The sequence below is a fragment of the Lycorma delicatula genome, chromosome 3 (assembly GCF_047948215.1).
Source record: "Lycorma delicatula isolate Av1 chromosome 3, ASM4794821v1, whole genome shotgun sequence".
Taxonomy (NCBI): domain Eukaryota; kingdom Metazoa; phylum Arthropoda; class Insecta; order Hemiptera; family Fulgoridae; genus Lycorma; species Lycorma delicatula.
The window spans coordinates 191,437,379-191,455,355 of NC_134457.1; the positions used below are offsets into that span (position 1 = coordinate 191,437,379).

General features: G+C 28.0%; 1 protein-coding gene across 2 annotated transcripts in view; it reads right to left on the reverse strand.

Moving 5' to 3' along the window:
* Positions 1-14,274, reverse strand: part of LOC142322309 (uncharacterized) — a 51,098-nt gene extending 36,824 nt beyond the window's left edge. For both annotated transcript variants that reach the window (XM_075361244.1, XM_075361245.1), the window contains exons 1-3: positions 14,043-14,274; positions 5,255-5,419; positions 2,236-2,437 (exon numbers count right to left, since the gene is read on the reverse strand). In XM_075361244.1, coding sequence (XP_075217359.1) covers positions 2,236-2,437; positions 5,255-5,408 — 356 coding nt within the window. In that variant the 5' untranslated portion in view covers positions 5,409-5,419; positions 14,043-14,274. The remainder of the gene's footprint in view (positions 1-2,235; positions 2,438-5,254; positions 5,420-14,042) is intronic.
* Positions 14,275-17,977: the final 3,703 nt, after the last annotated feature.

The window sequence follows — 17,977 nt, forward strand, 5'->3', positions numbered from 1 at the left end:
AAAACAAGCAACATGGGCCTTATCTTACCCAGAACGTTATATTGATTCATGACAAACTGTTGCTCGTAAGTTAATGCCATAACCCTTCTATCATGATCTTCGGCCAGGAACAGTTTTTGATCAACCTTCATACAGCCCAATCCTTACACCAATTGCACCTGATCCTGTCTTAAAACCTTCCTTGGTGGCTGTCAGTTTCAAGACAACAATGAAGAGGTCAAACAAGTTAATATGTGACTTGTATCACAGGCAGAAGCATTCTATGATAAAGGGATACAACCTTCAGTGCCCTGTTACAAGGAAGATAATGTCACAAAGGGCAATAAATATTTTACATATGTTCTTTGACCTTTGATAGGCCATTGGAACTTATTTTCCGGATAACATAATGCACATAATGCATAAATATCTAAATGTGTACATCTGCAGAAAATCACGTAGTATATGCATACTTTATATATTTATAATGTCATTTTCTAATACATACTTTAAGTGGAATCAAAATAATATTATTTAGTGGTATTAGACAGATGTTTTTATTTAATCATGAGGTGTTCTCTAATTTTTACTTATAGAAAACTGAGAATAAAAGTGCTTATTGCTTAAATCATCATTTATAATAGGTGTTTGGATACTCAGTTTTTCACAAAAGCACCAATTAGTGCCAAATCTGTGTACAAAAAAATTAAACATTTTACATTTATTTTAAATTAAAATACTCTGATAAAACAGGATTTCTTTAAGGAAACATGAATTGTGAGGTAAACAAAAGTACACATGATACTAAAATTTATGAATACGATTGTTAATTGATAACATAAGTATGCAGAAACAAAAATGTTTATAAATTGATACACAGTCCAAGTAACAACCAATTCACAACAAAATTATAAAAATGAGTTTACACATGAGGTTAGTAACATGGCCCACCAAAGATTATTTTAAAAAATTAAGCCATCCAACAAGCTTATAGCTATAATGGATTTTCTGGAATTGAAGTAGTGAACCCTTTCAAAAATGGCTTCAACTATATATTCTTCATTAAAAATAAATTGTTGACTGACTTAGAAGTCCAGTAAAACAAAATGATTTCTTAAATAATGTATTCTTTAATTTTTTTTAAATTTTTTAATAAATTATTTTCTAATTTTTAATTTTAATTAGTTTAATTAACATCTGAAAATTTATATCAATCTTTATTTTTATGTTTTTAATTTGTTTAAAAAGTTAACTACTGCTGATTCAATAGTTAACAAAACAATGATAGACAGACAACTATGCCATCATGTATATTTGTATACATCATGTATATTTCATCATCATATGTATTTGTCATCATTATAAAGAAATGTAACAGAAGCTAACATCCACATAAAACAATAGTACATGAAAGATTTGGCTATGCTGAATGAAGCTTTTTGCTTGTTGTAAACCTCTGTCTACAACTTAATAAGTAGTTTTAAGATATAGTTATAAGTTTAACAAGCACAGTCTCCCTGCTAGCTAATTTACAATATTATCATTAATTTATAGAATTTAATGTAACAAATGTTATGAAATTAGAAATGAAATAAATTAAATTTTTTAGAAATTAAATAAAATCATCTTCTCTGACTAACTCTAAATTGCACATTATCTCCAAACAATAGACATATTTTGACCCCCAATACTGTTATTTATTGTATAATTTTTTATGAAGAAAATATATGGAAATTAAACAATTCACAATTACAAAAAATGTTAAATTAATTGTATCAAGGGATCTAATTAAATCATAGTTACTGCATTCGATAAAAACTAAGATAATTCAAGTGATTCAGATTATATATAAAAAGCAGGTACGGTACAGTTAGCCTAGCATAGTTACTGAAACTCACCAGATTGGTCTAGTGGTGAACGCGTCTTCCTAAATCAGCTGATTTGGAAGTCGAGAGTTCCAGCATTCAAGTCCTAGTAAAGTCAGTTATTTTTACACGGATTTGGATTTTTACACAGGTTATGTTTTAAATATCTAATCTTAGCTGTTAAGATTAGTTGATACAATAATTTTTTATACAATTTTTTTTTTATAAAAAGTAAAATAAAAATGAGATAATGGGAAACTCTTGTAAATCTGTAAGAGCAACAACAATAAAAATACACAACTATATGACAATTAATTAAGTACCACATTATAAAAAACTACGGAAATGTAATCATACCACTAATTTTTAAGCATATGAAATATATACTTACTTAAGATCTCTATTGACATCTAAAATTAAATCAATTAGTTGTTCAAAACAGCTAAATCTAGATATATATCCAAATTCTCTAATTCGATAATTAACATCTACACCATGCTCGACCATAAGTTTTGCAAGATAGAGATGAATTAATTCTCCAGGTAACACACCAAACATAACCATAGCTAAAGGTTTTACTCCTCCTCTGGCATCTAGTGATAAAAAAATGAATATTTTAAAAATAACTTGACAGAAATTAAGTGCTAATCCTCCCTAAATCTAATATCCATATAACACAACACATTGAGACAATGAAAACAAAATTTGTCCTGTACACATCCTGGGACATGTGGAACATTCAAAGATGTCGTGAAGCACTGCAGGAGACCTTGACTAACTGAGAAAAAGTTATATATTCCATTGCAATCAAAATTCTACCAGGTTAAGTAAGCAACTGACATCCTATAAATTCCAGGCAAAATTAAAGTCTATAATGGATCTTTTACCAAACATATATAAGAATATGATATTAAATAAGTTAAAGCTAACTCAGAAATAATCACAATCAAACACTTTGATTGGTTCTAATTATAATAAAAAAAATCATACAATTATTATTAGTAATTATTATTTTTCAGTTTCATTTCCTCCTTATTAATGTTAATAAACTAACTCTTTTCTTCTTACTTACGTAAAGCATATAAATTTCTTATTCTAGTTGATGAGTTTAACAGCTGTTTTTTTATGAGATATTTTTTCTTTCTAATTGTATTGTTAGTCTAAATCAATCCCTAAAGAATGTAACTTAAATATTAAATTAAATATAACTCTTTAAAAAAGTGACAATGTATGTAAATTGTTATAACTTAAGTACAAATAAAACATATATTCATCACACTAACAAGGACTTTATTCAAAGATATTAATGATCCAGAGGCATAAGTTCTGAATAATGAAAGGTGCACTTCGGCACTGTTATTAGAACCAGTTATTTCCTACAAGAATTCTATTCAGTCTACAATTATTTTGATAACTATTTCTTCTTAAGTATAACACAAAAAGTTTTTTTCTATTACATAAAAATAAGTGTGTAATTTTTATTATTCTATTTAATATTATATTAATCAGAGAACATATAACTTAATTTAATATAATTTTTTTAACTATTAACTAAAAATTGTGAAGAACCAAAATAACAGAAAAGTTACACAATTTATTCCAGTAATACAATGTACGAGAAATATTTATAAAGTAAGGGCCGTCAGCTTATATTTAAATATTAGTGGGTCTGAACACAGTTTCACACATGCAGGGCAATCTATCGGCTATCTACGAAGCCACTGTAGTTGTTTTTTTGATTCAGTAGTAGTCTGCCTGCTGGTGAATGCAGATCGCATTGTCCATGACAATCGTTTCTCCTGCCAATTCTGAACTGTGTGCTGTGATTTGATTTTTGTGTGCAAATGGATCTTCAGCTGCTGAAATTCATTGGGAGTTGTACCTTGTGTATGGACCTACAGTAATGAGTGAAGGAAAGCTAAGGCAATGGTATCGAGACTTTAAAAATAGCCGCACAAATGGGTATAACGAAGAGTGAAGTGTCAGGTCCAGTATTCAGACTGACAAAATAGTTGAACAGGTGAACCAAAAACTGCGATGTGATTGGCGATTGACAATTAGTGCTCTGGTTGATGAATTTCCGTATGTTGGACGCACTTCTATCTACAAAATTGTCTCAGAAAAGCTTGGATATCATGTGTGCAACACATGAAAAGCTTTTCACACAGAAAAGCTTTTCTGTGTGCAACATGGGTACCATAAATGCTCACCAACCAATACAGAGCAATGAATGAGCAGTGGACAAGCATTTTTGGACCACTGACAACAAGATGAAGATTTTTGTTTTCCCACATTTTTATGGGCAACGAGACGTGGATATCCTACATCAACGCAGAATCGAAACAACAGTCAATGCAGTGGTACCATTCAAGTTCCCAAAACCGAAAAAGTTTAAGTAATCTCAGACTTGAGTCGAAAATGTTGGCTACTGTTTTTTGGGACAAAAAGAGCGTAATTTTCATGGAAAGGGTTGATTTCATGGAACGTGGATCAACAATCATAAACTTGAAATGCTTACCAAACTGAGACATGTGATCCAAAATCAATGACACAGAAAACTGTAATCCAGCATAAAACCTCCTTCACGACAACACGCACCTCACACCGCTGCCTTAACCAAGAAGATTCAAGATCTTCATTGGGAGACTTTTACCACCCTCCATATAGTCCCAAACTTGCACCTAGTGACACTTCCTCTTCTTGCAATTGAAAAAGTGGCTTGGTAGACTACGGTTTGAAAATGACGGGAACTCAAGACTGTCATTGTCAAGTGGTTCAAATTCCCAGACGGCAAACTTTTTATGCAGAGGAGTTAAAGAAACTGGCGCAGTATTACGAAAAGTGCTTAGAACTGAATGGAGATTATGTGGAAAAGTGAAGTAGATATGTAGTAAACTAACTACAACTTTACGTAGAAACCTTTTCTGACGAGTTAATTTTTTTTCATGACCAAACGGTCCTTACTTTATGAATATGCTTCTTATTACAATGTTTTTCAGTTATACAATGTACAAATATATTTTTTTTAGTCATTACAACACAAAGCAGTAACTGCACGTGGAATAACTAACATAACCTAAATGCTTCTCTTGGATAGAAAGCTAAATACGATTCAATAAAATAACAAAAATCAAGCCTTCCGAATGTGTTAGCATTTGTAAATAGAAAAAACTAATTTTTTCTAGAGTGGGTTAAACACCCTCAGTATCTGCCACTGAGTCTGAGAAGCCTCATTTATATATCACTTATGATTTAATTTTTTAACTTAAAAACATATATTATAAAAGTAGAAAAATTAAAGAAAAAATCAACAACAAAAAATATACAAAAAAAAAATAATGATATGGGCTTTAATCTAATATAATAGCTATGAATATGTAACCATAGATAGTTTTAAATAAAAATCACACCTTCATCTAAATATCTTGAACCATGAACAGGATCTTGTATCATTTCTTCAGCTAACACATAGTTACCATCTTTTAGCGCAGCAATTAAACTTAATGAAGATTGACTCTGTTTTTCCTTCCCATCACTTTCATCTTTAGAACTAGACATGGCCATAACCTTAGAAACTGAAAATTAATATTAAATTAGATACATTATAAATTAATCATGTTAAATAATCTGATAATTATTGGATAAATTTAATAACATATTGAAATGTATTTTTCTTTTATCAAGAAGTTTGTTCGAACTTAGACAATAAGAGTCCACAGAACTGGATGCCACAGTGAAGTCAACAAACTATCTTCACAGTTCTGAATGTGACAACCTAAAAGTGAAATGAAAATGGGGAAAAAATAAAAAAATAAGCACGAAAACATTATATTTCAGTCAATTAGATTTGTAATAAAAAGTACTTTCAAAAAATAGCTTGAATTTTATTAAACAACATTTTTTCTTTCATTTTATGAACCGTGGGACTAGAATATGTCACTTTTTCCTCAACACAGTGAGTTTACTAATTGCACCACTAGGTAGCAGTACTTTATAATACCAGGTAGCGTAGAAAAAATTTATAATGAACTTGAAATAATAAAATTTAAAAGAAAATATACTATACCTTGTTTTAATAGTAAATGCTCGTATGTAAATGAAAGTACTGAAGTGGAAACAATTTTTTTAATTCCTATCATTTCATTAAAAATAAAATAAAATAGTTTACAAGAAATTATAGCTACTAATAAAACACAAAAAACACGAACAGTAGAAAAGTGTTGCAGATGTGGCAACAAAGATTTGTTACATAAAACAGCAATAATTTCGATTGGTAAAATTGTTATTCTACAATTAGAACTATTTGAACTAACTGATGGAGAAATAAAAAAAGTTCATTTAATAATAATATAAAAAGTGTGTCCAAGGATACAATAAAAATCCAGGGTTACATTCAGCAAGTAATAAGTGCAATATTACATCACGGATCTTGGATTCGTGAAAGTCATTATATTACTTTTATTAAAAAAAGGAAAAATATGGTATATGAAGTGATATGACTATCAACAAAAAAAAATTGGCCGAGAAATTCAAATATGTATGTTTGTTTGTTCTAAAACGGCAATAAATTTTAATAATAAATCCACAAGATAACAATCGGTAATTCATGAAAAAAAAATAATCTAACAAAACGCAGTAATATCCAATAATTTACAATGAAATTGAAAAACCGTACCAGTAAGAGTCTTGCAGATATAATTTCTTTTGCTCAAAAAAACAAAAATTTCTGTAATATAAATAAAACTGTTCTTAACAAAATTATACAGATATCAAAAAAGCTAAAACACTACATCTCTATTATCAAAATTTGTTATTAATTTAGAACTTTGTTTAAAAAAAAATACATGTTAAATAAAACTCTTACCAGCTCGATTTAATTTATTAAACAACAAATCATCATAAGAATTGTATTATTTCTGTAAGTGCCAGAAAATTATTTATCTAATAATAGATAAATAATTTATATATCTATAAATGAAATAGAGCCAGTAAGTTTTATTTACCATGCATTATTTTTTAAACAGAATTCTAAATTAATAACAGATTTTGATAATAGGAATGTAGTGTCTTTCCTTTTTTGATATCAGTATGATTTTGTTTATTTATATTACAAAAATTTTTGATTTTTGAGCAGAGGAAAGTATATCTGCAAGACTTACCGTACGGTTTACAATTTCACTGTAACTGTTTTTTGATTTTTTATATATATTTACAATAAGTAAAGTGGTAACATTAGTTTTTTTATTTATGTTCATTGCAAGAGTACCACATATATAGAATAGAAAATTAATCAGTGGTAGTAGAAAATAGTCAGCATTTAATAATCAGAATTATAATCAAAAAACTGTACAATAATTATGTAAAAATAGAATATAATAGATCATTTGTAATGTAGTATATTATTCAATATTATAAAATAAATATATAATATTTAGAAAAAAGAAAAAAGCAGCATTTTTTTGTCTTCAATAAATATCTTGCATATGATGCTTATAAACTACGTGATTTAGAATTAAAACCATAGTTTTGACAGAAATTATGATGAAAGTCTGAAGTGGATGAAAATTTAAATAAACAATGAAATCTGAAATGTACACTTGCACACATGCTTTTGCAAGAATTTGTATCTTGTATATAAAAACTATTATGAATATATTTTCTTGAAAAAAATACTTTTTTAAATATTTTTTGACTGTTCACAGAATCTCCCCACAAAGTAATTCCATAATTCATCATATAATTCTCATAGCAAAAGATTTACTATCTGATGACTGCAACACCTGCATGACTGCAGATATATTTAGCAGATACAACAGTTAACATAAAAACAAAATTTTTTTTTCTTAACATTACTTTAAAACAAAAGGTGGGAGATCTTATCCCCAAACAGCACTTTTAGGTAACTATTTTTAAAACTTCTTTTTCAGACCATTTCAATTGATAAAAGAGAATTAATTATTAACATGAGAAGGTTACAAAATTTTAGTGTTTAGTTTATATCTGGTTATCATGTTAATAGATACAATATTTTCCTAAAACAGTCATAGATTAAAACTTTATGCAGTAAACAATCAGAAAATAATTTTCAATTTCATTTTCTTTTTTCTACTCCCTTCCACATCATCTTAATTCTATCAGTTAATGTTCAATTTTATAATTATTAAATTTCAATTTTGCCAACTAAATAAAATTCCATAAAACCCTTTTATAATTAGCAATTTATTTATTTTTTTAATTAACATCAATAGAAAAATTACTTTTAGAATGAAACTTTTTTTCTATTCATGAAATACACACTAGTCATTCTCAGTTTGTTAATCATTTTATTTTTTTTTTTTTTTTAAGTGATGAAGTAAAAATAAAATAATTCTGAAATATTTTTAAAAAATTTTTTGAAATTAATATACTTACATCACAATCAAAGCTCACATGAACAATTCACAATTAAAAACAACTCACAATTTAAAAGTATTACTATTATTTCATGAAGAGTTGAAAATAAATTAAAAATTTGATGTTAAATGATCTATTTTGGTTATGAAAGTTAAAGCAATAAAACCATTTAAACCATTTGTCCTGTCTTGTGTTGAATAGTATAATAAGATGCTGCTAATAATAAAATGCATCAGTGCATCAGCTATTTTATGGGATTATTCTAAAATGTGTTCTTGTGGTGTTCTGTTTTTTTTATGATTGTTGTATATATTTGTTATGTCAAATGATGCTAATTGTGTAAAAACATTGTACTAATGATAAGAGCAGCACTGGTCACTGAAAATGCTTGCAAGGAAGACTGTAATTTTGAAACAAGTTATTAAAAATGTTTTCAAAGAATTTGTTTGAAACTGTAATTACAATATTTTATAGCATTAAATTTATAATATTTTTGCTGAACATCGCAGGCAAAAGCAAAGCAAATCTTAAGATTCTTATTTATAATGTAAATGATTTACATTCTATTTATATAATTTTATAATAATTTTTGGTTCAGCTTTCTTGATCTGGGGCTTGTAGGTAACTCTGTCCTTGTTCGTGCAATTATTGTACCTGCACTTGTTATATATGTGAATTTTTCAGCAAGTTTGTGATGTTAATTAGAACCCAACAAGAGAATGGTAGTCAGGAATGTATCAAAGAAACATTAGCATTAAAATATTTAAGTATTAAACAACCAACTTCCTGTATGAGACAGCATCTGTGCTACTAACACACAATGATGACAGGACAAAAATTCACATATATTCAGTATATTATATAATTACAGACATTATTAACTTTATTTCTGATATTACAAAATTTGTTATTTTCAACTAATCCTTTTTAATTTTCAATTGACAAGCCAGATTTTCTAATAGTTAGCCACTGATGTTTGTGCTGGATCACCTTATTCTCAGCAAGGGCCTGACATCTTTTTTTCTATCAATTCATCCACCTCATAAAAATATGTGTAAAAAAAATACTTGATAATCATAATTTAGTAAGATTGAAATACTGAATAACTTACTTATTCCATCCAGTATTAGTAATAGACTTTCTTATTAAAATAGTTTGTACTCTGTAAAATATTTGCATGGCTGGCTATTTATTCTAACTTAATAGTTTATAATTGTAAAAACTACTCTTTTTAAAACTGTTCAGTGAAACTGTGAACAAAAATTTGGAAGAATTCCACTATAATCCAACAAATGATCAGTGCATCACTATTTTTGATTTTGATGATATTTGGTATGCGACAACTACCCACCTTGCAGTGACCAAAAAATATTTTTCTTAAGTAATAGACTATTTTCTAACTGGCCAACAGGTAAAAACAGCCATTTCCGTTACTTTTCCCATGACTTGTTCACATTATTATTTTACATCGTACAGAGGGTCAAAAAGAGGGAGTTTTTTTTATAAAGAGTAAAGACAGAACTTAATGTTAGTGTACTCAAAATTCATTTTGTTACAAAACCAAATCTTGCAATGTTTACTTAAGTTACATTTACAAATTGTTGTTTTTTTCAAATTTTGGGTCCAAAATAAATATTTAAGGGCTTAAGATAATAGGCCTGTTTTTACCTTTTAACTCTCAGATACCAGTAGTAGTTATAAAAAAAATTGGACTGTTACCACCAAGTGTTATTCATTAAAAAAAAATGGCCACCAAATTGTAAGAGTTTGAAAATGTCTAATATTTGGAGCACAAAATTGCCACATGTGGGACAGGTGGCAAAAATCTGAATTGTTTGAAGTACTTTTTATGTATTTTAAAACCATATAAGTTTATTCTGTTACTCAAAGGGGTTGACAAGTAATGAAGCCAACAAAACCACTAAAAACACCATTCCTTCTAACTGTAAGTTATGTTTCCAAAAATACTTGTTACACATTTTTTTCAGATTATAAAAATTACAACTAAACTCATTAGAATGAAAAAAACTGATAATAAATAATCAATTACAAAATGATAAATAGTAAATTACAGAATGATAAATAATAATTACAAAATGATAAACAATTCAAATACATTAACAAGTTGTTCAATTCACTTTTACCTTATTTTACTCCTGCTAATGGAAGTTATGAATAAATCTTGCACTTTTTGATAACAAACTTAACTAACAAAACTTAGTGCTCCTGTCATCATTCATCTTTGGTGAAATTTTGTGTCCTCTTCCAGTGGTAGAAAGAAAAAGCTCTGAAGGCATGAGAATCTTTAAAATATTTTCCAATTGAACCCATGTTTGATTATCCCTCAATAATTTCTTGAATGAAGTACCAGGACGCTGCGGTTAGAAAAAGTGTATTCGATATTCCTCTTCATTTTCATGTATCTCGACATCAACAGACTTTGCCTAACCAACACTTGCAATCATATACATAGAAAACGTAATTTTTACATTTTGGCTTCGATAAACCTATAAAGCAATCAGAAACAATAATGTCCTTGTGTACCAATACTAATGTAAATGTTTCTCATTCAGAGGTCGCCTGTTCTTTCAGAATACATTTCTGACTTGTTGGAACATAACTGTGAAAGGTTTTTGTTTCTGGAAATGTTGTGACTATCTGCTAATGAGAACTGAGGTATTCTACAGTCTCTTGAACATCTTTATTAGAACAGAAAATAAATGTTATACTTTTAATATTGTCTTTGCAATAATTGTAATTTTCATAAGGTGTAACAATTTGATTGTTCACTGTCCTTTGAAGGCTTAGTTTTGTCACAGTTCCACTAATACATGGTCCTTTTCCATGGTATGAGGCAAACAAATGCCATTCAGCTGCGATTTAAAAATCTTCTTGATTGTAGCACAAATTTATTTTTTTTTTGTTTTTATACTGGGCTGAAGAGCCATCAGAAAATTAAAAAAAATCTTTAACTTAGTGGTAACAATGTTTTTACTTTATTTATAACTTACTTTTGGAAGCAGAACAATGTAGTATTGTGCTTCAAGTACTCAACTAATCACACAGGGGATTTAGCTTAGTAACTACTGTGACAGCATGCACATTTCACTTTCTGTATCACATACTGTGGTTGAAAGGAGAATTTTATATTCAAATTTAATTTTTAGAGCAGATAACATGAGTTTTACATTTTAATAGGCAACACACACAAAGAGCTACCCGAGATACCTGACCCACTGACCAGAATACAAAATTTAGGTCTTAAATCAGCAAATTTCAAAAAACCAATTTTTAAATTATGTTTTTCTTTGATGGCTGTACACAATTCTTTTACATAAGATAAGCCTTTTTTGAATATTAATCTTATTCCAGTCAAATTGTCTTACAGACAAAATACTTCTTTCCTGGCATCATTTGGCTATGCTGATCATTCTGGTAAAAATCTTGGGACACATTTAATAGCATTTTCATCAATTACGTGACTGGGTTTCTTTTCGCCAATTTGTGGCAGAATTCCACTTGTTTTATCTAATTATTGGATTTACAGGCTAAATACTGACTAACACTACTCATTTTGAATTTTTTTAATGCTCCAGCTGCTTGGTAATAAACTTAAAATATTATTTTTTTCCTGGGTTGATGAACATAATGAATAATCATTAAAATAATGATTAATTCTTCATATTCCCTATCTAAATCAGCATAATTTTGTTGTACTAAATATGTTTTTTCTGTAGAAATATTTAAATCAAAGGAATAGTTTAATATATCGTTAACTGACTCAGCTATTTTTATAACTTTAATTTTTTTAAATTAGTTTCTTTGTGCTGCTTTATAATTTTTGAAAGTCAATGAGGGAAATGCCAAGTGCTGAACAAGCTTTATTCAGACTCTAGTATAACACTTTGAAGCTCAAACATATCTTGATATTCCAGTTCGCTTTCTGTATCTTGTGGGTTTTGTATTTTGTTTAAGCATTTTGTAAATAGTGCTCTGCCTAGAATTAATTTTAAATTTGGATTGCTTGTTGAAAGATATTTCCCGAAGAGATTTCTTAACGTGTTTAGTGTGACAGCTAAATGGGTCAGCAAAGTTTCCTATTAATGTGAAAATATATATGTAAATAATCAGTTTTATGAGAAGTACAGATATTTTTTGTTTTAGTACAACCACTTCTTAAAGATATCAATATTATTTGCTGTTCAGCAAACTGTAAAATATCATGCAATACTGAAGATCTATTATTGTAAGTCAATTTGTGACAAGCGTTTCAATGTAAATTCCAATTGAACACTCCATAATCTGTTTTTATAAAGTGCAAGGGATCTTAGAATAGCAATACAACTAGTGTAAATTATAAAACTACCAATTGCACCTCACTTGTCTTATCGCAGTTTCCTTACACCTAGAATAAAAATTTATCTAATTAATAAAATTAAAAATAAAAGATATCGCATAAAAGAGAAGTTCACTGCTAATAAAATTACTTTATAAACAAGTATACATTACCTAACCACAGTATTAACACTAGCAACAATACAACATATCACAATGAAATCAAAACAGTAAATGAGCCTTCTACAATGTGAACATTTAGGATTATGCAAACATTCATGTCATTTCTGTAGTTGACTAATTATTATCAGTTTTTTAATTCTAATGAGTTTAGTTTCAATTTTTTAACATGAAAAAAATATGTAACAAGTATTTTTGGAAACACCATTCCTTCTAACTTACAGTTGGAAGGAATGATGTTTTTAGTGGTTTTGTTGGCTTCATTACTTGTCTTCAGTAACAGAATAAACTTACATGGTTTTAAAATACATATAAAGTATTCAAACATTTCACATTTTTGCCACCTGTCCCACATGTGGCAATTTTGGACTCCAAATATTAGACATTTACAAAATCATACAATTTGGCCGCCATTTTTTTTTTTTTTTTATAATGGACACTAACATTTCAATTTTTTTTCATAAGTAAAAGTAAGTTCAGTAAACATTACAAAATTTGGTTATGTAACAAATTGAATTTTGACTACCCTAAAATGAAGTTCCATCTTTACTCTTTCCAAAACGCCCTTTTTGACCTCTGTATAGTAAAATAAGAATGCTGCAGCTCATGGGAAAAGTGATGAAAATGGCTGTTTTACCTGTTTGATAGTTAGAAAATAGTCTGTTACTCAAGAAATTTTCTTTTTTAAATATAAGAATTTTTGTCACTATAAGGTGGGTAGATATATAATAAGGTGTAAATATATATCGTAGTAGATATATAATAAGGTAAACATATATAAGATGGGTAGTGACACAATAAAATTTTTGAAAATTTGTTCAATTAAAATGGAATACCCCATTGTTTAATATCATATAATTACATGAAATAAAGTCTTTTACAATTTCTGCTTCTCTAAGTAAAACTGAAAAAATTTTAAATCAATAGGGGTTTTTAAAGTCTTGTATACATTAAATGATTCAATCTAGTGCCGATACAAGTCGAAAATATCATTTTGGAGGATTTGTAAGAATCTTAGTATTGTTTTCACATTAAAAAAAATCCCCTAAGGACACCTGAATAGTTTAAACATAGCATCTAACAGATCATATTTTATCGTAACAGCTAACAATCTCAACAGTTCAATCGCACACCAAATCGTTGATTTATGTTGAAAGCTACAAATAACGTATTTTTTAAATTGAGAAAAATAATAGGATAACCCACAATCATTGCATTACATATAAGAGTAATACGATAATATCTTAAAGATAAAAATCAAAGTATAAAAATTAAGTAGTAAACAATAACCTTGAAATACCGGCGAAGTTGACAAAATTCAAACGTCGGGTAATCTAACAAGATTACATTTCAATAGAAACAACATAAAGTACTCAACAGCGGATAAATATCTTGTTGATTTTCACTACTAAAAAACGAAATCGGAAATGAAAGAAGTTTACAATTATGCTGCAATCACTCCTAGAATAATAAACTGCGTACAAGCGATGCATACATGAGATATATTTTTCGTATCCTAACAATTGTTGACAGAGACAACAGGGTTGCAACTTGTATACAAAACATCGAGGTTAAATAACAGCACTGACAAAATTTCTTGGAACTAAAGAAAAACTATTTAAAAAAAAAAATTGCGTTATATAAACATACGTACAATTACATAATTGTATGTTATATAAACATACAATTATGTAATTGTACGTATGTTTATATAACATACATAATTAGTACTAAATAATTTTTATCACTGCAAAATTACTTGTTCCTGATTTTCAAACAGAAAATTGAGCCAGTGTATGAATGTAATTTCTCGCTTAGCTTTTGTTACTAACCTCTCTCTCTTGATTAAAATTTTTAAAGAAGATATTCTTTGCTAATTTTCAGGTAGAAATATTTAAAATCTACGAGACGTTTTCGTTTTGGGCTTCTAGAAAAATGCGAGTTCACCCTCTGCAGTATTTAGTAATATAGCGGCCGTATTAGTAACTATTGTAGAGGCATGCATTAGCCCGGCAAACTGAATTGCGTTTATGAGTTGTCATAAATAACAGCAGTCTGAAAGCGGCATATTTTTTAATGATGTACAAAATATTACATGAATTTAATGAAACAAAATTATCAAGCCTTCCACTAATGGTTTTGTACTTCTAATTTAAACATAATTATGTTGAAAGTTTAGTATTCATATTGTTTTATGAACATAATTAATAATATTTAATATACTAAAAATGTTTTGTGATCCAATTTCAATCATCACTATTATGTTATTAATCAATCTATGTTATTATTATCATGGCAACAAAGTCTTTACCATCTTAAAACACATGTGTCTGCTCCTTTATTGTCCACACACAGTTTTATCAGTCACTAAGTGCAGTTAGACATTCTCTTCAATGTCGAATCATCAAAGTTGTAAAAACAGTCTTTAGCTGAAGTTTTAAGCTCATTAACATTACTTGTGTTACAAATAGATTTAATTATTAAGACCGGAGGTCTACATGGCCACTGAATTTCAGACTTTTACCAATCCACTTCCCTTCAATATATTAATGTAAAAATTTCTTACCAACTGAGGATGAGCTGGAGCTCCAGCTTTATGTAATATGGCAGTTAATTCCATACCAATTAATTAAAACTAAGAAATAAAATTATTTTCAAGCATATTAAGGTGTGAAAAGCTAGTAATCCTATCAACAAAAAAAAATAGAATAGATGTGTTTCAGATGCTGCTGCCCATATCATCATGTGTGTTGTGGTCAGTGATTTCCTCATAAAAGAAAGTAGATTTTTACACCAAAAATACACATTCTGAGATATGTCTAGACAAATTTCATTCATGTAATTGAGAAATTAGTTTCTATGATTGAACATTGGAAAAACAAGTAAGAAGAGCTTTCATCAAATTTATCTTAAAGTCGTATCCTGAATAGAAAGCTCATTAACATGAGCAGATCTAAAAGGTTTAAACACAAGAACGTTTTTAATTATTTTATGAAATTTTGAATGGGAAATATTTCATCTAAAGACAGTTTTCTTGATCAACTTATGAAGACATGGTATACAGGATTTTTCAACAATATAAGATCTTTTCAGTTATTATGGAAAATACTTTTTTTATCCACCTTCAGTGTTACTAATGATGGACCTTTCTTATAAAAACACTGAGTGAATCTGTCTTACATCTACATTTGCATTTTTATACTCATGCATCCAAACACTAGCAACAAGTCTTTATTCAATCAAATACTCACTTGAGTTGGCCAATTCATCTTAACCACTGAACAACTTAAAATTCTCACCAAATACATGAAAATAACAACTTCTAAGAAACCTGTGTTTTGAATTATTCAATACTTTGTTGAGTAAATGAAATAGGGGATTAACCTTTGCAATCACCTGATGGCATGTAGTGGTTCCAATCTGTATATTAAGTCCTGGAAAAGGTCCTTTTGCAGTCACTCTTTTTTCTTATCATTTCCAGTCATTTTTTCTTCCCTATATTTCTTTGACTTTGTAAGTTTCAATCGATTTAATAACGAATATTATTAAATATATTTTTTTTTATTATATCAGTTTTAAATAAATTATGATAATTTTAGTGTTCAGTAATTCTAACTAAAAGAACATAGCTTTCTAAAAGAGCAGGTATATTTTGTTAAGTAATACTAAATGATAATAATGATTCTTTGTTTAGTAAAATAATGAAAAATTTATCATTATTATACAGAATGAAGTTAATTTAGCACTAAACATACAAAACACAATAAGTTATTTACGTAAATGATGTTTTAAATCCTACATGCTTGGTAGGTGGTGATACAAAGCATGCGGGATTTAAAACATTCCACATGCTTTAATATATTACTCATCATCTTTGATGATTAATAAATATATTATGAGATCATTTTTCCTTTTATGCATCAATAATTTTCCTCAAACATTTTTTTGTTATTCTGGATTAGTAATTGACAAACCTGTCTCCAAAATCAGTCATTAAATGAACCAAAAGAATGATTAAAATTGGTAATACCGAAATATAACAATGATCAATCCGTGCGGTGATGGAATTTTTTTTAACAAAAAACTTTTTTTTTTAGGGAAGCATATAGTAAATATGTACCTTTGGACAAAAAATTATAGAAAGAAGCTATTTAGATCAGTGAACTAGACTTAGCATTTACTAGTTAAATTAAGCTGTAGAATTTACTTTATTACCAAATGGGCTGAGTTTGATAAATTTTTTTTATCTTGGACAGTTTCTGTGGGTTTTTTCAGAATAACTTTAAAGGAAGGTATTTAAATAAAAAATTATATTGTTTACATAAATAATTTGAAGATTATTTTACTATTTGGTCTAAACCTTTGGTTAATATTGGAGCGTTATAATGTTTATATCTTGATCTGATTCCAATATTCAAAGTATTTTCATGCTACAATTCAAAAAATTTGGTCAGAAAATTTACAAAAAAATTAAATGTTTCTGCACTATAAAGAACCTTAGGTCACAATCAGTAGCAGCCTACGTCATTTCTCTGGATTGCTCTTACTTTTATCAATATGGAGACATCTCTCACTTTTGATTATCTTGCAGTTTCTTTATACTTGCAGTATTTTGTGGGCCTATCCATATTTCCAATAATACAAAAAAAGTAAAATAAAATAAATCCTTTAAAAGATAAAAGCAGTTTCAAAACAAGTGCACTAAATATTACAAAAAAAAAAAAATAATATTAATAATGCTTTTCAATTCTAATTTGATTTTAATACTTATAAATTATAACTCATAAAAGTGGCACCAAATTAAAAACAATTACAATCTGTTTTTATAAATCTTTGGTTTGGCTAATTCAAAATTAAAAAAAAAAAATTAAATTAAATTAAGAGTTGAAAAGTATTTTTTCTTTTTTTTTAATTTTTGTAGATTTAAAAAAAAAATTTTTACAGCCCTTTAACATTTTGTAATAAATAAAATTTTGAAAAATAAGATTACATACACTTTCTTTAAAGAATTTCAAATACGTTTCAAAGTTTATTATCAGTATTAAAAAGAATTACATCATAAATTAATATTTATCTCCTGAATTATTATTCTTTATTTTTCAAGATTAAGGTATTGTATAAAAAGAAAAGTACAGTGTTATAAGACAAGTCAACAAAAAAAAAGAAATAATTTGGAACTGAGATAAAAATAGGTGAATTAGAATGTATTTTTTATGCTGAAACTT